At 40.1% G+C, this 14,651-nt stretch overlaps 2 protein-coding genes across 14 annotated transcripts in view; one reads left to right on the top strand and one right to left on the bottom strand.

Annotated features, from left to right (window-relative positions):
• Positions 1 to 1,746: 1,746 nt before the first annotated feature.
• LOC148893886 (breast cancer metastasis-suppressor 1-like protein-A) lies at positions 1,747 to 14,040 on the bottom strand. Of its 3 annotated transcripts, XM_089004128.1 has the most exons (10): positions 13,965 to 14,040; positions 13,048 to 13,649; positions 11,003 to 11,148; positions 10,695 to 10,785; positions 10,473 to 10,600; positions 9,284 to 9,363; positions 4,196 to 4,292; positions 2,328 to 2,417; positions 2,164 to 2,228; positions 1,747 to 2,079 (listed from the first exon to the last, which is right to left on the bottom strand). In XM_089004128.1, exons 2-10 carry the CDS (start codon positions 13,074 to 13,076, stop codon positions 1,927 to 1,929), a joined length of 879 nt encoding a protein of 292 aa, XP_088860254.1. In that variant the 5' UTR covers positions 13,077 to 13,649; positions 13,965 to 14,040; the 3' UTR covers positions 1,747 to 1,926. The 3 variants fall into 3 exon arrangements, with proteins under 3 accessions (XP_088860254.1, XP_088860255.1, XP_088860256.1); XM_089004129.1 differs by having other exon boundaries at positions 13,048 to 14,023; XM_089004130.1 differs by lacking the exons at positions 13,048 to 13,649; positions 13,965 to 14,040 and adding an exon at positions 11,675 to 11,757.
• ralgapa1 (Ral GTPase activating protein catalytic subunit alpha 1) overlaps positions 11,885 to 14,651 on the top strand; it is a 92,669-nt gene continuing 89,902 nt past the window's right edge. For 5 of the 11 annotated variants that reach the window (XR_016115962.1, XM_089004117.1, XM_089004116.1 and 2 more), the window contains exon 1: positions 11,888 to 12,472. Coding sequence is in view for 10 of the 11 variants with exons in the window: in XM_089004117.1 (XP_088860243.1) it covers positions 12,367 to 12,472 (106 nt within the window). In the remaining variant the exon portion in view is untranslated. Of the gene's footprint in view, positions 12,473 to 14,651 lie in introns of all 11 variants that reach the window. The other 6 variants (XM_089004119.1, XM_089004118.1, XM_089004120.1 and 3 more) reach the window with 4 other exon arrangements.

Below are 14,651 nucleotides of genomic sequence, written 5' to 3'. Positions count from 1 at the left end.
TTAGCGCTTAGGTGTGCTGTATAGGATGAACATCTGTCACATTTTACACTAAATTAGGGTGTCTGATTCTAATTGATATACAAACTGCAATTCCAATGGAGATGTGATGTGTAAAACAAATCATTTCGGTTGAATCTTTGTTTCAATGAAATGTAATTGAATATACTCCAAAGATATACAGTGATACCTCGGTTTTCGACCATAATCCGTTTCAATACGTTCCAAAACCGAATCAGCACTTTCCATTAAAATCAATGTAAAAAAAAAAACTTAATCCGTTAGTCTACAAAACTACTTTTTCACAATTTCATCGCATAAACTGGATCAAAACTTAATAATAGACCAGGCCATGTGTAAATTCTATAAAAACAAACTTTTATTTTCACCAATTTTTAACATCAACATTAACATATGTACATAAAAGTCTAACACCAAACCACACTGCCGAACAGCTCTTTGAGTGCGGACGCGGTTTGTTATCGGGTGGAGAACTTTTGCTATTATGGGACTGAAAAAGACCCCACCACAGGCTAGTGTTAAGCCGAAGAGGACACAAAAGAAAATTACGGTCAATCAGATGAAGGAGATCATCGCAAAACACACGAGGTGTGCCCGTTTGTGTGACTGAGCGTCCCAGTACCAGTTCACTAAGTCATATTGTCTATGCAACAGTCGTTTCTTATCCAAGAAACTTTGTCAGCAAACTAAAGTCTTACTGGTAGTTTAGGCCCTATATATATATCCCTACTGTCCAGACATGGCGGGTCCAGACTCTGCTATGATGGGTCCCTGCTCTCAGGTTGGGGGGAGCAGAGGACTATGTTAGGGTAATTCGCCATACAAACATCTCTAAGCATCGCTCTGTAGTCTTTGTTTACATTTTGAACTTCCTCATACGTCATATCTTGCCTTCCTTTACACAATGTCGCATTTTCATTACGTCACATCCTGTCGCGTCATTACTATGCGCCGCATAAATACTCCTGCAGCCCGTTCGTCTCTCTCTCTCTCCATGCTCGCTCCTCCGTCCACACCGCGATGCCCCGCGCTCTCCCAATTAAATCAACTTTCTGTTCAAGACCTGGCTCCCTGATGATTTAACCATCGATCTCCATCTACACCCGTAGAAGCAATGAACCAAGGGCGAACGATAAAAAATAATCCAACAGACTACTCCCTGCCACTCCACTGATTGTTCCTATTGTTCTGACTTATTACTTCAATTGTCCTGCCTGAGTAACTACGTCTGTTGTACGAACAAGCAAAAAAATAATAAATAAATAAATAAATACTATAAATTTCGCAGGGATAATACTAGTGGGCCCCAATCGGCAGTACATATGCACCTGGAAGCTAGCAACCACTTCTTTGACAATGAGGTTAAAATATTCGCGAAGAAAATTAGATGGTTTGAAAGGGGAGTAAAAGAGGCTATTTTCATAAAACAGCAAAACCTTCACTAAATCACCATGGTGGGGTGAGGTTCAATTTGGATCGTTCGTACAACAGACCTCTGAGGCAACATAGGCTTAGTTATGTGTATGAGGTGATACCAGAGCAAATGGGGCAATCAGGCCAGTTGTAGACCCCTTACTTAGGCAGGACAATAGAAGTAATCAGTGTAGCCGCAGGGAGTAGTCCTCGGCTCCCCCCAACCTGAGAGCAGGGACCCATCATAGCAGAGTTTGGACAGTAGGGATATATATATATATATATATATATATATATATATATATATAGGGCCAATACTACCAGTAAGACTTTAGTTTGCTGAAAAAGCATCTTGGATAAGAAGCGAAACGTCCAACACCTTCAAAGAAGTACCTAAACCAAAGTACAGATGACGGCTGAAGAAACCTTTTCATCGAAGTAAAACAAACCAAAAAAATTCACTTTAAATATTCAAATCTTGTCCGTTATTAGATTTTAGCCCGAGCCATTTCTTAGGCTGTCAAGGCACCCAGTGCTGAATATTGTTTCTCGGCAGTTGAGAATGGGTCGGTTCCTGTCCGTCCTGAACAAAAAAGCTGGACTGTCCGACTCCACCTTTCCTCTGTGGGGACCAAGTGTGGCAACAGCCTGGATGACAACACACATGCACATCACAGTTCAACCAAAGCTTGAAAAATATTTGACTGAGGTGATACGGACACACAAGCCTACCTTCCTGATGGCTGTCCAGTCGTCTAAGATGTCAAAGTCAGGAAGCATGTGGACAATATAAGGTCGTGTGAAGGGTTAAGGTTTAAGATGCAGAAGATGAAAGCAATTTCAACATTTTCAAGAAGCGCCACAAAATAAATGTGTTGTTGTCCATAAAAGGATATCTGACACAACTGAAGGTCTTCTTCTCTTTTTATCCAGACTCAACGCATTTTTCCGCTTCTTCCGTCCTGTGAGCTCATCATTCCACAGCTCTGATAATACCAATAGAACACAATAGAACATGTTTGAATACTGCTGGTGTTTTTTTTTCAATGCCAATTTGTTTATACAGGTACTGTACTCCTTGAAATTGTGAATTCAGTTCGGTCGGACACTGTGGACAAAGGCTTGAACACAGAAAGATTGTCTTTTACTGCCGGCAGGAGACACAGCCATTCACGACAGACACCTAAATTCTGCAGCCCTCTGCCAAGCTATTTATTGAGAGTATATGCAAATGTTAGTGATACATTAGTAAAACATAGTTTTCTTGATTAGAATACCACACCCCTGGGTGTTCTAAGCATAAACAGCTGTAAGCAATAAACCATTGTCTTTACCATGAACTGATAAATTTGTAACCTGACTAATTAGCTCTTCGTGTGAAGGAGTTTAAAGTCGTAAATTGCTCATGTGATAAAGGAGTTTACCAAGTCCTAAATTCAGTCCAAGGCCAGATCTCCTCGATGAAGATGACAGTTTTAAGAGGCTGTGTCTGTTGACCTCAGATTGACCTCAGGCCATCTGCGCCTTTTGTTTGGTGGGCCAACTAAGCATGAAACTTTTAAATATGATAACTTCTTATTCTGTCTAATCTCGATCAGAAAACGAACGGATGGATAGTGTTTTTGGTCTTTGTGTCCCTGTGCCAACTAGTGGTGATTAAAGAAGGAATCAATTGTAACATAAAAGGGTTGGTTGTATGCTCCGCCACTGGCAAAAACATGATATTCAGAACGACATTGGTGAAACATGAATTGAGCAGTTCACTCCACCAGGTTTCATCAGTTTTAGAGAATGGCCATTTCGCCACTTGCTGTTGACTCAGCATGATATCACAGTTGCGAAGGACTCATTTCATAACATTCATAACCAATTAGGGGTCGGACTATAAACAACACGTGACGGGGTCAGAAAATAGGCGAGATGCTCTTAGTATGGTATGTAAATGTACCTGGATACACAAAGTCCCATCTTTCTTGGTAGCGGTGTTTTACAAAGCAGTCACGTTTAGCCACATAAAATAATAAAAATAATAATAATACATTTGATTTATAAGCACCTTTAAAAACTGTCAAGGTCACTTTTCAGTCACGGGATCAGTTTTTCTGTGGGTGAGCAGCGGCAGCCACACGCACCAGCGTTCACTCAACCTAGAAGTAACTCAAATAGATAGAAAGCTAGCTAGCTAATAGATAGCCAGCCAGCTAGATAGCCATTTAAGTGATAGCTAGGCAGATAGCTAGCCAGCCAGATAGCAAAAAGATGGTTACTATTTACACTGCCTTAAAACTCAGTATTCAACTTGGTCCATGGACTCGTAGAACAAAAGTCGTAAAAAAAACGTCACAGTTGATACTTGTAGTTGTATTCTGGAGTTGTTCAACTGGCGTACTTACTGTTACGGTCCTGGTACTGCTATACCAAAAGTGCCATTCAAGATGAAACAAATGTCCCTAATAATAATAATCATAATACAATTCATTAATAAGCACCTTTAAAAACTTTCAAAGTCACTTTACAGTCGCAGGATCGGTTTTTATGCGGGTGAGCAGCAGCAGCCATATGCGCCAGCGTCCACTATACCCAGAATATAACTCAAAATAGCTAGAAAGCCAGCTAGCTAACAGATAGCTAATAGATAGCCAGCTAGACAGTTAGCTAACTAGCTAGATAGCCATACAACACACAGTGTTGTGGCTGCCAAATATTTTAGACAGTATAGCGACATTGGCTGATGGGTGACACAACGCAGAGCGAACCCTGTTACCTGATGTGATATCGATGCTGTGTCTGTCTTCTTCCCATCTTTTTATTTTCTCCTCCAGTTCGCTTTGAACCGTGTCAAACAGAAGCAGCTTCTCACTCTGGCCACGCACAAAACGCACACATTAAATCAGACACCCCAGACCAACTACATATTGTATATTGCAAATTTTTCAAGGAGTTTGCAATTTGAATAAAACACCCATTTACCTTTTATTCTTGTCAGAAGAAAGAGGAAAATCAACTCATCAACATACAGAAAGCACAACTAATGAAGTGTCAGTCATTTGCCATGCACTCTTGGTCACACCCGTGGGCACTCCCACAGGCTTCCTCGGACCTGTTACCTTGGACTTTAAGAGATTGGCTTAAATCAAGGCTATCAAACTATTGTTTTTGTCGCGGGCCACATTATAGTTACAGTTTTCTCTCGAGGTTGTTATGAATTTGGGGAAACCATTAGAATGTTTCCTCTCCTCCATATATGACATACAGAACACACAACAAATTAATAACTAATTTTCATATCTGAAGTCAAGAATAATGACTGTTATTGTGGTTTACATATGATAATTTGAAATTTTGGTTCGGACTTCAGCAAGCATCATGGCACTTGACAAGCTTTATTTGCTTTTGTGGACCGAATAAAATGGTGTGACAGGCCAGATTTGGCCCGTAGGCCTTGATTTAGACACCTTTAGCTTAAACTATGGTAGAATGAGGCTTTCCAGATCAACCCAAAAAGCCTTGTTAGGATTAGCCGTAGGTTGTTTTTGGCAAAATATTTAGTTTTGTATTCTTTTTTTCTTTCTTTTTATATGACTGTAGTCGTGTTGATCATGAAGTTAGCGTCGGAACGCTACATAGTGCAACGCGAGTCGTGCGGATTGGTTTCAAATAAGGCAAGAGGAGGTACTGTGTTAGCTGCTTAAATGTTAACAGTGTTAGATAAATCTCCCTTGCGTAATCCCAGTATGATACTTCTACTGTCTAAAAATATGCATGAATGCATAATTTATGCTGTTTCAGAATCCCAAAGTATGACCGAACATTTTCCCTGCTAGCTAAGGATGAAGAGACTGTCGTGCTGGCCAAATCATTCAGCAAAGAGGAAATTATGTCAAAAATAAAATGTCTTTCATGATGAGGTGGCGTGGGGGAAGCAATGACGTAACCAAGTCAAAGGCACTGAAAAACTGTCAAGCTGGGCTTCAGTGGTTGTTTAACGCGGTGAAAACAAATGAAGCCTTGTTAAATCAACGAAGCTTTGCGACCAAATGGTTTTCACATTGTTTCTTGCTTCATGGTGCTTCATTTGCTCTCTGGGGCCACCAATGGTTTACAAGCCCAAAATGTCAACAATGTTGAGAATTCAGTTTCTTGTTTCAGAAAAGGATATGAACATGTTTGTGTTAGTACTATATGAACAAAATCAAACTAGTGCCACGGGGATAATTTGTTTTCCCGGTTTTATTGAGAGATAACATTTTAAAATGTTTTTTGGGGGGGCTGGTCGGGGGAGGGTTTGGAAAAATATTCATTTCCAGAGCACAGAAGCTGGGGTGCAGACAAATGCAACTGCCAGTTCATAGAAATGAGGATATGCATTTCCACATCTCCAAATACACTAACGGATTGTTCATTGTGTCAATTATGTTGTTCGGATAGGTACTTATGGACCTCCACAGTTGTATCAGTTGTGAAGTATGGGGTCCTGTGGTCATTCGGGCTGCGGCGTCCAAACGCTGCCAGTTTGCTGTCAGTGGCAAACTCAACATTTTTTTGACACTTTAAGTCATTTTTATTTGTGTTTTTCATTTGACTAAAAATATCAGCCTACTTGTTTTGGGTATTTTATATGCTATAAAACGTTTTTCTGATGTCAAAAAAAAATGGTGTCGGTTGTCCTTCAAGGGAGAGTGGCAAGAAGCAAGTCATTGTTGAAAGAAAGCTATAAAAGTTTTGTTTGCAGTTTGCCATAAGCCATGTGGGGATACAGCTTACGTGTGGAAGAAGGTGCTCTGGTCAGATGAGACCAAAGTGGAATCTTTTGGTCTAAATGCAAACCGTTATGTGTGGCGGAAAACTAACTCTGCACATCACTCTCTACACACCATCCCCACTGTCAAACATGGTGGTGGCAGCATCATGTTGTGGGGCTGCTTTTCTTCAGCTGGCACAGAGAAGCTGGTCAGAGTTGATGGTAAGATGGATGGAGCCAAATAAAGGACAATCTCGGAATAAAACCTGATGGAATCTGCAAAAGACTTGAGAATGGGGCGGATGTTCCTTTCAGCAGGACAACAACCCGAAACATAAAACCTGAGCTACAATGGAATGGTTTAAAACAAAATATATTCCTGTGTTAGAATAGCCCAGTCAAAGTCCAGACCAAAATCCAATAGAGAATCTGTGGCAAGATCTGAACATTGCTGTTCACAAATGCTCTCCATCTAAACTTGCTGAGCTTGAGCTGTTCTGCAAAGAAGAAAGGGCAAAAATTCCAGTCTCTGGATGTGCAAAGCTGGGTTTAATGAAGGATTTAGTTGTTTTATAAGAATCGTGATATACCCCGTCAAAAGACTGTACTGCAGCTGCAATTGCAGCTGCTCTTTAAATTTTCATTCTTACAATGTATGGAATAAACTACATTACTTTGTGGTTACACCAAGTATTGAAATACAAAGGACTCTTTGGGGTACTGAATACTTTTGCATTTGTTGAATGACCACCACATTTTCCAGGTTTTTTTTTAATTCAAAATCATGTATAATTATCTGTCTACTTCACAATTGTGACCTGCTTTGTGTGGGCCTTTCACATAAAATGCCAATAAAATATACTTATGTTTGTTTATAAAATTTTTCCCGAAATTGAAAATACGTAGAAAGGCAGATTTCTAATAATTGGCAGTTTAAGTTTGGTTCTTTCATGCAGAGAAACATCCGCCAGCAGCCTCGTCCTCACCACTGAGACTGCTGCTGGGGTTGGGACAAAATGTTTCGGACGTTTCGCCTCCTAAAGAGAGAAGTCACATCGTATGATGCCACTGTTTCCTCAGGCTCCATAGATGAGGTCTTTGATCCAGACTACAAACGTCTTTGGTTGTTCTTTACGTGATATGTGTTGTCAACCAACGGAGCTTACTAGTTTTTAAATATTTTCCTACATTGTATGTAAAGGAGTCAATGCTACACATTAATGGGTCTGAGGGGGAACCCTTCTTTATGTATTTTTGGCAGGCCATAGATACATGGCGTGTATAATCTAAAATACATCTGTTTGTCTATATGTTTTCCTTTCTCTAACTTTTGGAGACAGTCAATCATTTCTTTCTTGTATCTATTGGAAGGGTCCCTTTTTAGTTGCTCATACGTGTTAGAATCACTGATTAGCCTATTTATTTTGTCTTCATAATCCAATGTGTTGAGAAGCACTGTGCATCTGCCCTTGTCTGCTGGCAAAATAGTAATATTTTTGTCTTTTTGTAGAGTAGTTAACGCCTTTCTCTCTTCTAATGTTATGTTGGACGGAGGAAGTTTGGCACTACTGAGAAGAGCTGATATTTTAATGCGTAGATCATCTGCCTCTGCATACGAAAGTTTGTTATTTTTAATAGCCGATTCAGTAGCTGTGATATAATCTATTGTAGGTATAGTTTTAGGAGTCACTGAGAAATTTAAACCTTTGGTAAGTACCGCCTTTTCTGTCTCTGAGAGATCTCTGTCTGACAAATTTTTGATCCAATTCTCCCTTGCAAACTGTTCATTCCTAATTTTTCGCGTGTTTAGCAGTAGCTGAGATTGTTTCAGTAAAACTAATTTTTGAAATTTGCCCTTTCGTCTCTCTTTGGTTTTGCTGCGGTGCCTCATATAACCGAATTTAGTAAATTCACACACTTCCTGATAGATTTTGTGGGTAAGTTTAGTTTGTAATCGCTGATAATAAGTTTCTATTTCTGACTGTTTGTTTTTTATCTCTATGTTAAGTCTCCTAATTCGCAAATTTAGAATTTTCCTAGTATAATTTTGTTGCATCTTATCGGCTAAGTATCCGGGTTCCAGGGGTGCTTGCTTCAAGCATTTAGGAATTAACCGGCTCTGTCTACATCTAAGATTGAATCTGAGGTGGTTCTTTAAATCAGCTAATTTAAAGGTGGCCTTTTCTAAGTTACGTACCAGCTGGTACGTAACTTAGTGCACCTGTACGTCTGAGAGCTTACACAGACGTACTTATGTTTGTGTTCAGAAAGTGACAAAATGTGGGAAAGTTCAAGGGGTATGAACACTTTTTCAAGCCACTGTAATTTGAATGCTCTATAGATGGCGAGATATTCCCAGACACACTCAAATACGTCTTTGTTTGTGTTTTTGAATAAATGTGGCTTGTCAAAGTATTCGGCCCCCTTACTTTTTTTTGACCATTTTCCACATGTCAATCTTAAAACAGAAAGTCATAAAATTATAATTTGAGAGAGGACACAAAAAAAGTGCAATGGCATTAAGACAAAACGTAAAGTAATATATTTTTTCAGAAATAAAAAAGTGAAAACTGTGTGATACTAATCTGCATTTTTGCTCAGTGCAGCCAACTCATTCCAGATGTTGATTATTTTTGAAAGGGCTTGTGTTGGCCGAAATTGTGATTATTGATGTTGATAAATAGAGTACACCTGTGTCAAGTATGAGTATAAATGGAGCTCCTCTGTAAATGCCTCAAAGGTGTGTTAAAAGAATGCTGGGGAGCAAAGAGTATCATGAAGACCACAGTTTATGATTCTGTTTGAAGCCTGGTATGTGGTGAAAAACTATCACAAGGCACTGTACATAAGACACATATTGTGTGTGCGTGTGTGAGTGGGTGCGTGCTTGTGTGTGTGTCTGATGTCACTCGAATCTGGAAAGAACTCATTCTGAATCAGTTTTTAATTTCCTATTCAATTGAAATGCCCACTGATTCGTGGCTAGCCCAACAGCTATTCACTATAATTTTGGAATTCGCAGTAGTTAGCCTTACTCAAGGTTGATTATTTCAAAGCAACTGTGCACAGCAAAAATGGAAATTCAGGCAAGTGTGTGTGTCCCTTTCTAACCTCCCAGTGCTGGTACGCTGCCTGGATCTCACACTTGTACTTATTCTTCACAGACTCCAAGCATAACTCCTTGTAGATTCCTGAAAAACACAATCGGCTTTGGAACATGACTTCCGTAATTTCCGGACTATAAACCGTAACTTTTATCAAAAGCTTTCAACCTTGCGGTTTATGCAACGCTGCGGCCAATGTATGCATTTTTTTTCTAACGTCAGCCATGGAGCGCTCGAGTACTAAAGATAAGAGTGAGACAGGGCGAATATGTGTACCGAGGAAAACGCAAGTAACTTTGAATGTAACTTTGTGTGTGAATCGTGCCTTGAAAGTGGCCCACCGAGTTGAATGGGCGGCTTGTATAACCAGCGGCGAGAAATCGTTTACCAAAACTGGCCGTATGCGAAGAGCAACTTTTGCACAAGTCTGCCAGTGGATCCTGATAGCGTGGAGCAGTGTGAAAAAAATCTAATATCACCAAGGGGTTTCGAAAAGGTGGTCTGCTTCATGACGGAGAGGACAGCACAAGCTCGGGAGTGACTTTATCTCAGCATGAAAGTGACACAGCAACAACCAAAGAGAGAATGAGAGCGTGTGTGGCGAGGAATATCTGACGCTATTCCAATGTGCCACAAGATTAGGACGGCTCTCAGCGATTTGCTAAAATATTTCTTCCTTGTCCCAGTGACTTGGTATGTTTTTGTACCCAGACCTTTCAGCGAGTGCTAACGTGTTGCTTCTGTTAGTGCCGGACTCTGACTTTACAGGCATGTTTTTTTTAACCAGCCCTGTTCAGGCTGTGTTGCTACCGTAATGCTTGCTGTGTTGCTGCCACGCAACAGGCACTGTTTTGAAACAAAATTTAATCATAATTATAATACATTTAATTTCTAAGCGCCTTTCAAAACTCTCAAGGACACTTTACAGTGACAGGATTTTTTTTGTGTGCAGATGAGTAGCAGTTGAGGTATACTAATTACTATTAAAAAAATTCTGTGTACCGTCTTTCTTTATAAACATCTCATGTTTCAATTTGGGCACACGTGGTTCATAGACAGGTGCAGTTTATGTATGTACATTTTTTTTCCCTTTAAAACGGTACTGGATGAGGCTAATAATCAGGTGCGCTCTGTAGTCCGGAAATTACGATACATTGCCCAGTGTGTAAAGAGATTTTGTGACACGTTATGATTACCTGCCACCTTGGTGCGAACCTGTATGTTGTCTAACAGTACGGCAAGAGGATCCAAATATTCTGCTGCACGTCCGGCCTCCACCTCAGCCAGCCTGCTGTTGACCTGAGTGTGACGTTCCCGATACAGCCTGCATGCACAAAATATTTGCAGGATTTCACACTGCCTTTTATTTTCAAACAAATGGGGCAAATAGCCTTGCAAAAAATCTTGCACTTTCTTACTGGTCTTTGACATGCGTGAACTGTTTCTCCAGATTAGACATTTCATCCAAACACTCACTCCTTCTTCGCTCACAATCCTCTTCATCCATTTCTGCGACATACACAAGTAACACATTGGCAATGTCCTGTGAAAAAACATGTATGTAATTTTGGCCTTTTGATATATAACTATTTCTCAACGTTAATGGTCGAACATGTGGACAAGCCATTAAAAATGTTCTTTATGGAATGCAGGCATTGGTATTAATACGGCTACATCTATCAGTGTCTTGTCTGTGTCAGTACATAATTACATCTGACATTCTTACCAGAGCTGTCTCCATTATCAGATATAGAGGAAGTTTCAGAATCCTCCTCCTCTGAACTTGATTCTTCTTGCTCCTGATCCTCAACTTCCATTTCCTCTGTTGTGCCCTCCTTCTCCCGGTCGCGATGCACTGGCATTAAATTGACTCTGATGAGTCGCAGAAAGAAATGTTTCTTTCAATGGTCGCCCCATGGCGAGTTCTAAATGTCTTGTCGTGGCAGATTTAATATGACCGATTTACATTTTCGCTTAGCTAGGACCAAAAGTAATGATCGTTTGTATATTGTTTTTTATTCGGCATTAAAAACCGTCGCGACATGATTACGTTTTCAGTTCTTCTACTTTTGGGACTTTTTGGATTCAGGCGTGTCTTAGTTTGCAAATATCTTCGAAAAAGAGTATAAACATTGATGTACAACATCTTGCCTTGATCCATCTTACACGCGTGTATTGCAATTGCATGCAATTGTCGCAAAATAAGTGGAAGGCAAAAACTAAACACAAGCGTGTTAGCCTTTTAGCTACACAACCAGCAACAGAACGACTTGTTGCTATGCGAACACTACGCATTTTCCAACGCCAAATTATGACTCACAAACGTAAACCGTTGGTGTTTTTTTTTTTAACCCTGTCATTTTTTTTTACAAAACACGTCCGAACGTATTTTTCCTACCCTGAAATGCTGCCCAGGGGGAAGAAATGCTAAAAACAAAACTCTTTGACGTGAACCTAAACGTGCCGGAAAATGTAGTTTTCCAATAAATATCACCGGCCATTAACAATGCCACAAATGCGCATCGTTACTACATTACCCAGAATTCACCACTGGCTCGAGGCGGTCAAACGGCGTTACATCTTAGTACCTGTAAAACGTTATTTTTCTCTCCAACATACAATCAGCATCTGTTGCATTCCCTTTCTTTCATTACACACACCCTCCCACATTAAAACACCACATATTATTGGAGTGTGTTTGTTCATAGTGTCTTTTATCCATGATTTAGTTTCCCCTCCCTTCTCCGCCATGATGTTTTTCGAGTGAGACACTGAACGAGCTGGGTGAGCTTAATACATGTAGTTACTTTAGCCTTCGGGCTGCAGACTGTTGTGGGAAAGGATATGTAATGGCTATATGCTGTAGCCGCTCCGGTATACCACCTATGATGATTAAGGCAAATAAACTGTGTCCATTTGGAGACGGTTTCCTAATGCGACGCATTCGTGCTAACACCGGAACGCAGTGTGACTGATTGCGTTTGGTTATTTTGAAGATTAACGCTCGCCGCAGCTCTCCAAATTGCTACGTTTTAGAGCTAGCACTTCCTCGCTCTCTACATTCTGCTCCTAGAGTCTCCAGCCTCAGGAATGTTTTCCAAAAAGCCTCACGGGGACGTCAGAAAATCAACACAGAAAGTGTTGGACCCAAAGAAGGATGTCTTTACGAGGCTTAAACATCTCAGAATAGTCATAGGTAAGTTAAATATCCTTGTTGAGTCGCTAACGTTCATGACTACGTGAAAGTCTTGGAATGTCATAGGAAACGAAGAAACCGAAAAAGCATCTCCGAATACCACGAGAGTTGTAATGTTATATACGATTCGCTTTCAGCAGATTTTGTCGCACCTGATCTATCATTGGTCGTGTTGAGATTTTTAATGAGGCTGTAATGTTTTCAACCACGTTATGGTGAAAACATAAATTCTAACCAATGTGTACTTTACAATTAATTGGATTGGATTTGCCTTTATTAGTCTCGCAGTGGAGCAATTTACATTTCACAGCAGCAAAGTTATGAAAGAAATGAAACTAGAAAACCAAAACACAGGAGCTGCTGGAAAGGCATGGCAGTACATTTTTGGGCTACTTTGAACACAATATGTGTGTTTCATTGGAAGCACCGTTTATTAATCGTTTTTCAATTAAACACAATTTAGACACCTCTGCATAGGAAATGAAATTGGTGGACGATCGTCTTTTGTGGTGCTGGAAGCATAACATTCAATAAACAAAGGCCCTCTGTTTAGGGGTGTGTCTAGTTACACTCACCTATCAATCCATCCGTTTTCTGAACGCATGGGTCATCGGGGGTGCTGTCTTGGGACAGTGGGCACTGGGTCGGGTTCACCCTGAACTGGTTACCAGCCTATCACATGTGTCTGTGTACAGTACCATTTCATTATTTAAATGTATGTAATTTATGAAAATAACATTTCATAAGGTAACTTTTCTAGGATAAAAGACTCAGTAGACTGGAACTTCTTTTCCTTTCGGCTTTTCCCTTCAAGGGGTCGGTCGCCACAGCAAATCAGTGTCCTCCATCTTTAGAGCTTTTACGTCGGATGCCCTTCCTGACACAACCCTCTGTATTTATCCGGGCTTGGGACCGACACAAGAATACTTATGTCCCTTCGTGGCTACAGAACAAGCAACTCGCTCGTAAAAGGCTCCCAAACACAAAATGGTCATCGGCACAGCAACATTCAAAAAAGCAAAAACTACACTCACCATTTGATGACAATGCTCTGATCTTACCGTGAAATGGGCATCTCTTTCCCTACATTACATCACATTTGGAATACTTCTTTCATTAGTGTGCATCAAAATATGATGCGAGAGCTCAGGGTGCGTCAAAGGATTGACTGCTATGCCTATATTAGTGAAACACATAATCAGACTGATGCACAGTAAATAAATAAATAAGTGCATATATATTGTTTAAACACTATATTAAAATTGGGAAGATGTGCTCAGAAAAAAAGTAAATAAAATAAATAAATAAAAACAGGTGAGTAAAAAGGCAAATAAACAAATAAATAAAACCCAAAAAACACGCACAATAAATATACATACAATTAAATACATCAAAATAAATACATATTAATAAACAAACAAAATTAAATATGAATAAAGAAATGGGCAGATACACGAACTGTTAATAGTCCCCAAAAATGGACACTACACACCCTCAATTTGCATGCTGTATGCAGACGAAAACAAGCCTTCGTGTTTCCTCTCGATGTCCTGCACAGTAGCACAACTTCCTTGCATTGTGAATTCCCTTGTGTATGTGTGTGGTACTGTATCTCTCTCTCTCTCTCTCTCTCTCTCTCTCTCTCTCTCTCTCTCTCTCTCTCTCTCTCTCTCTCTCTCTCTCTCTCTCTCTCTCTCTCTCTCTCTCTCTCTCTCTCTCTCTCTCTCTCACACACACACAATAAATATACATACAATTAAATACATCAAAATAAATACATATTAATAAACAAACAAAATTAAATATGAATAAAGAAATGGGCAGGTACACAAGCTGACTCTCTCTCTCTCTCTCTCTCTCTCTCTCTCTCTCTCTCTCTCTCTCTCTCTCTCTCTCTCTCTCTCTCTCTCTCTCTCTCTCTCTCTCTCTCTCTCTCTCTCTCTCTCTCTCTCTCTCTCTCTCTCTCTCTCTCTCTCTCTCTCTCTCTCTCTCTCTCTCTCTCTCTCTCTCTCGCGCTGGAGAAAGGGGGTGTGTCTCCCAGTAGTTTACGGAATAAAGACTACATAATACATGTACAAGCACGGATAAATACAGAGGGTTGTGTCAGAAAGGGCATCCGACGTAAAAGCTTGGCCAAAACAAACATGTGTATCATACCTCTGAAGATGGAGGTTACTGA

Source organism: Hippocampus bargibanti, linkage group LG09, assembly GCF_051943395.1.
Source record: "Hippocampus bargibanti isolate YZ-2025 linkage group LG09, ASM5194339v1, whole genome shotgun sequence".
In the NCBI taxonomy this organism is placed as follows: domain Eukaryota; kingdom Metazoa; phylum Chordata; class Actinopteri; order Syngnathiformes; family Syngnathidae; genus Hippocampus; species Hippocampus bargibanti.
The sequence above is the reverse complement of the archived record's forward strand: the minus strand, read 5'-3'. Positions and strand labels throughout refer to the sequence as shown.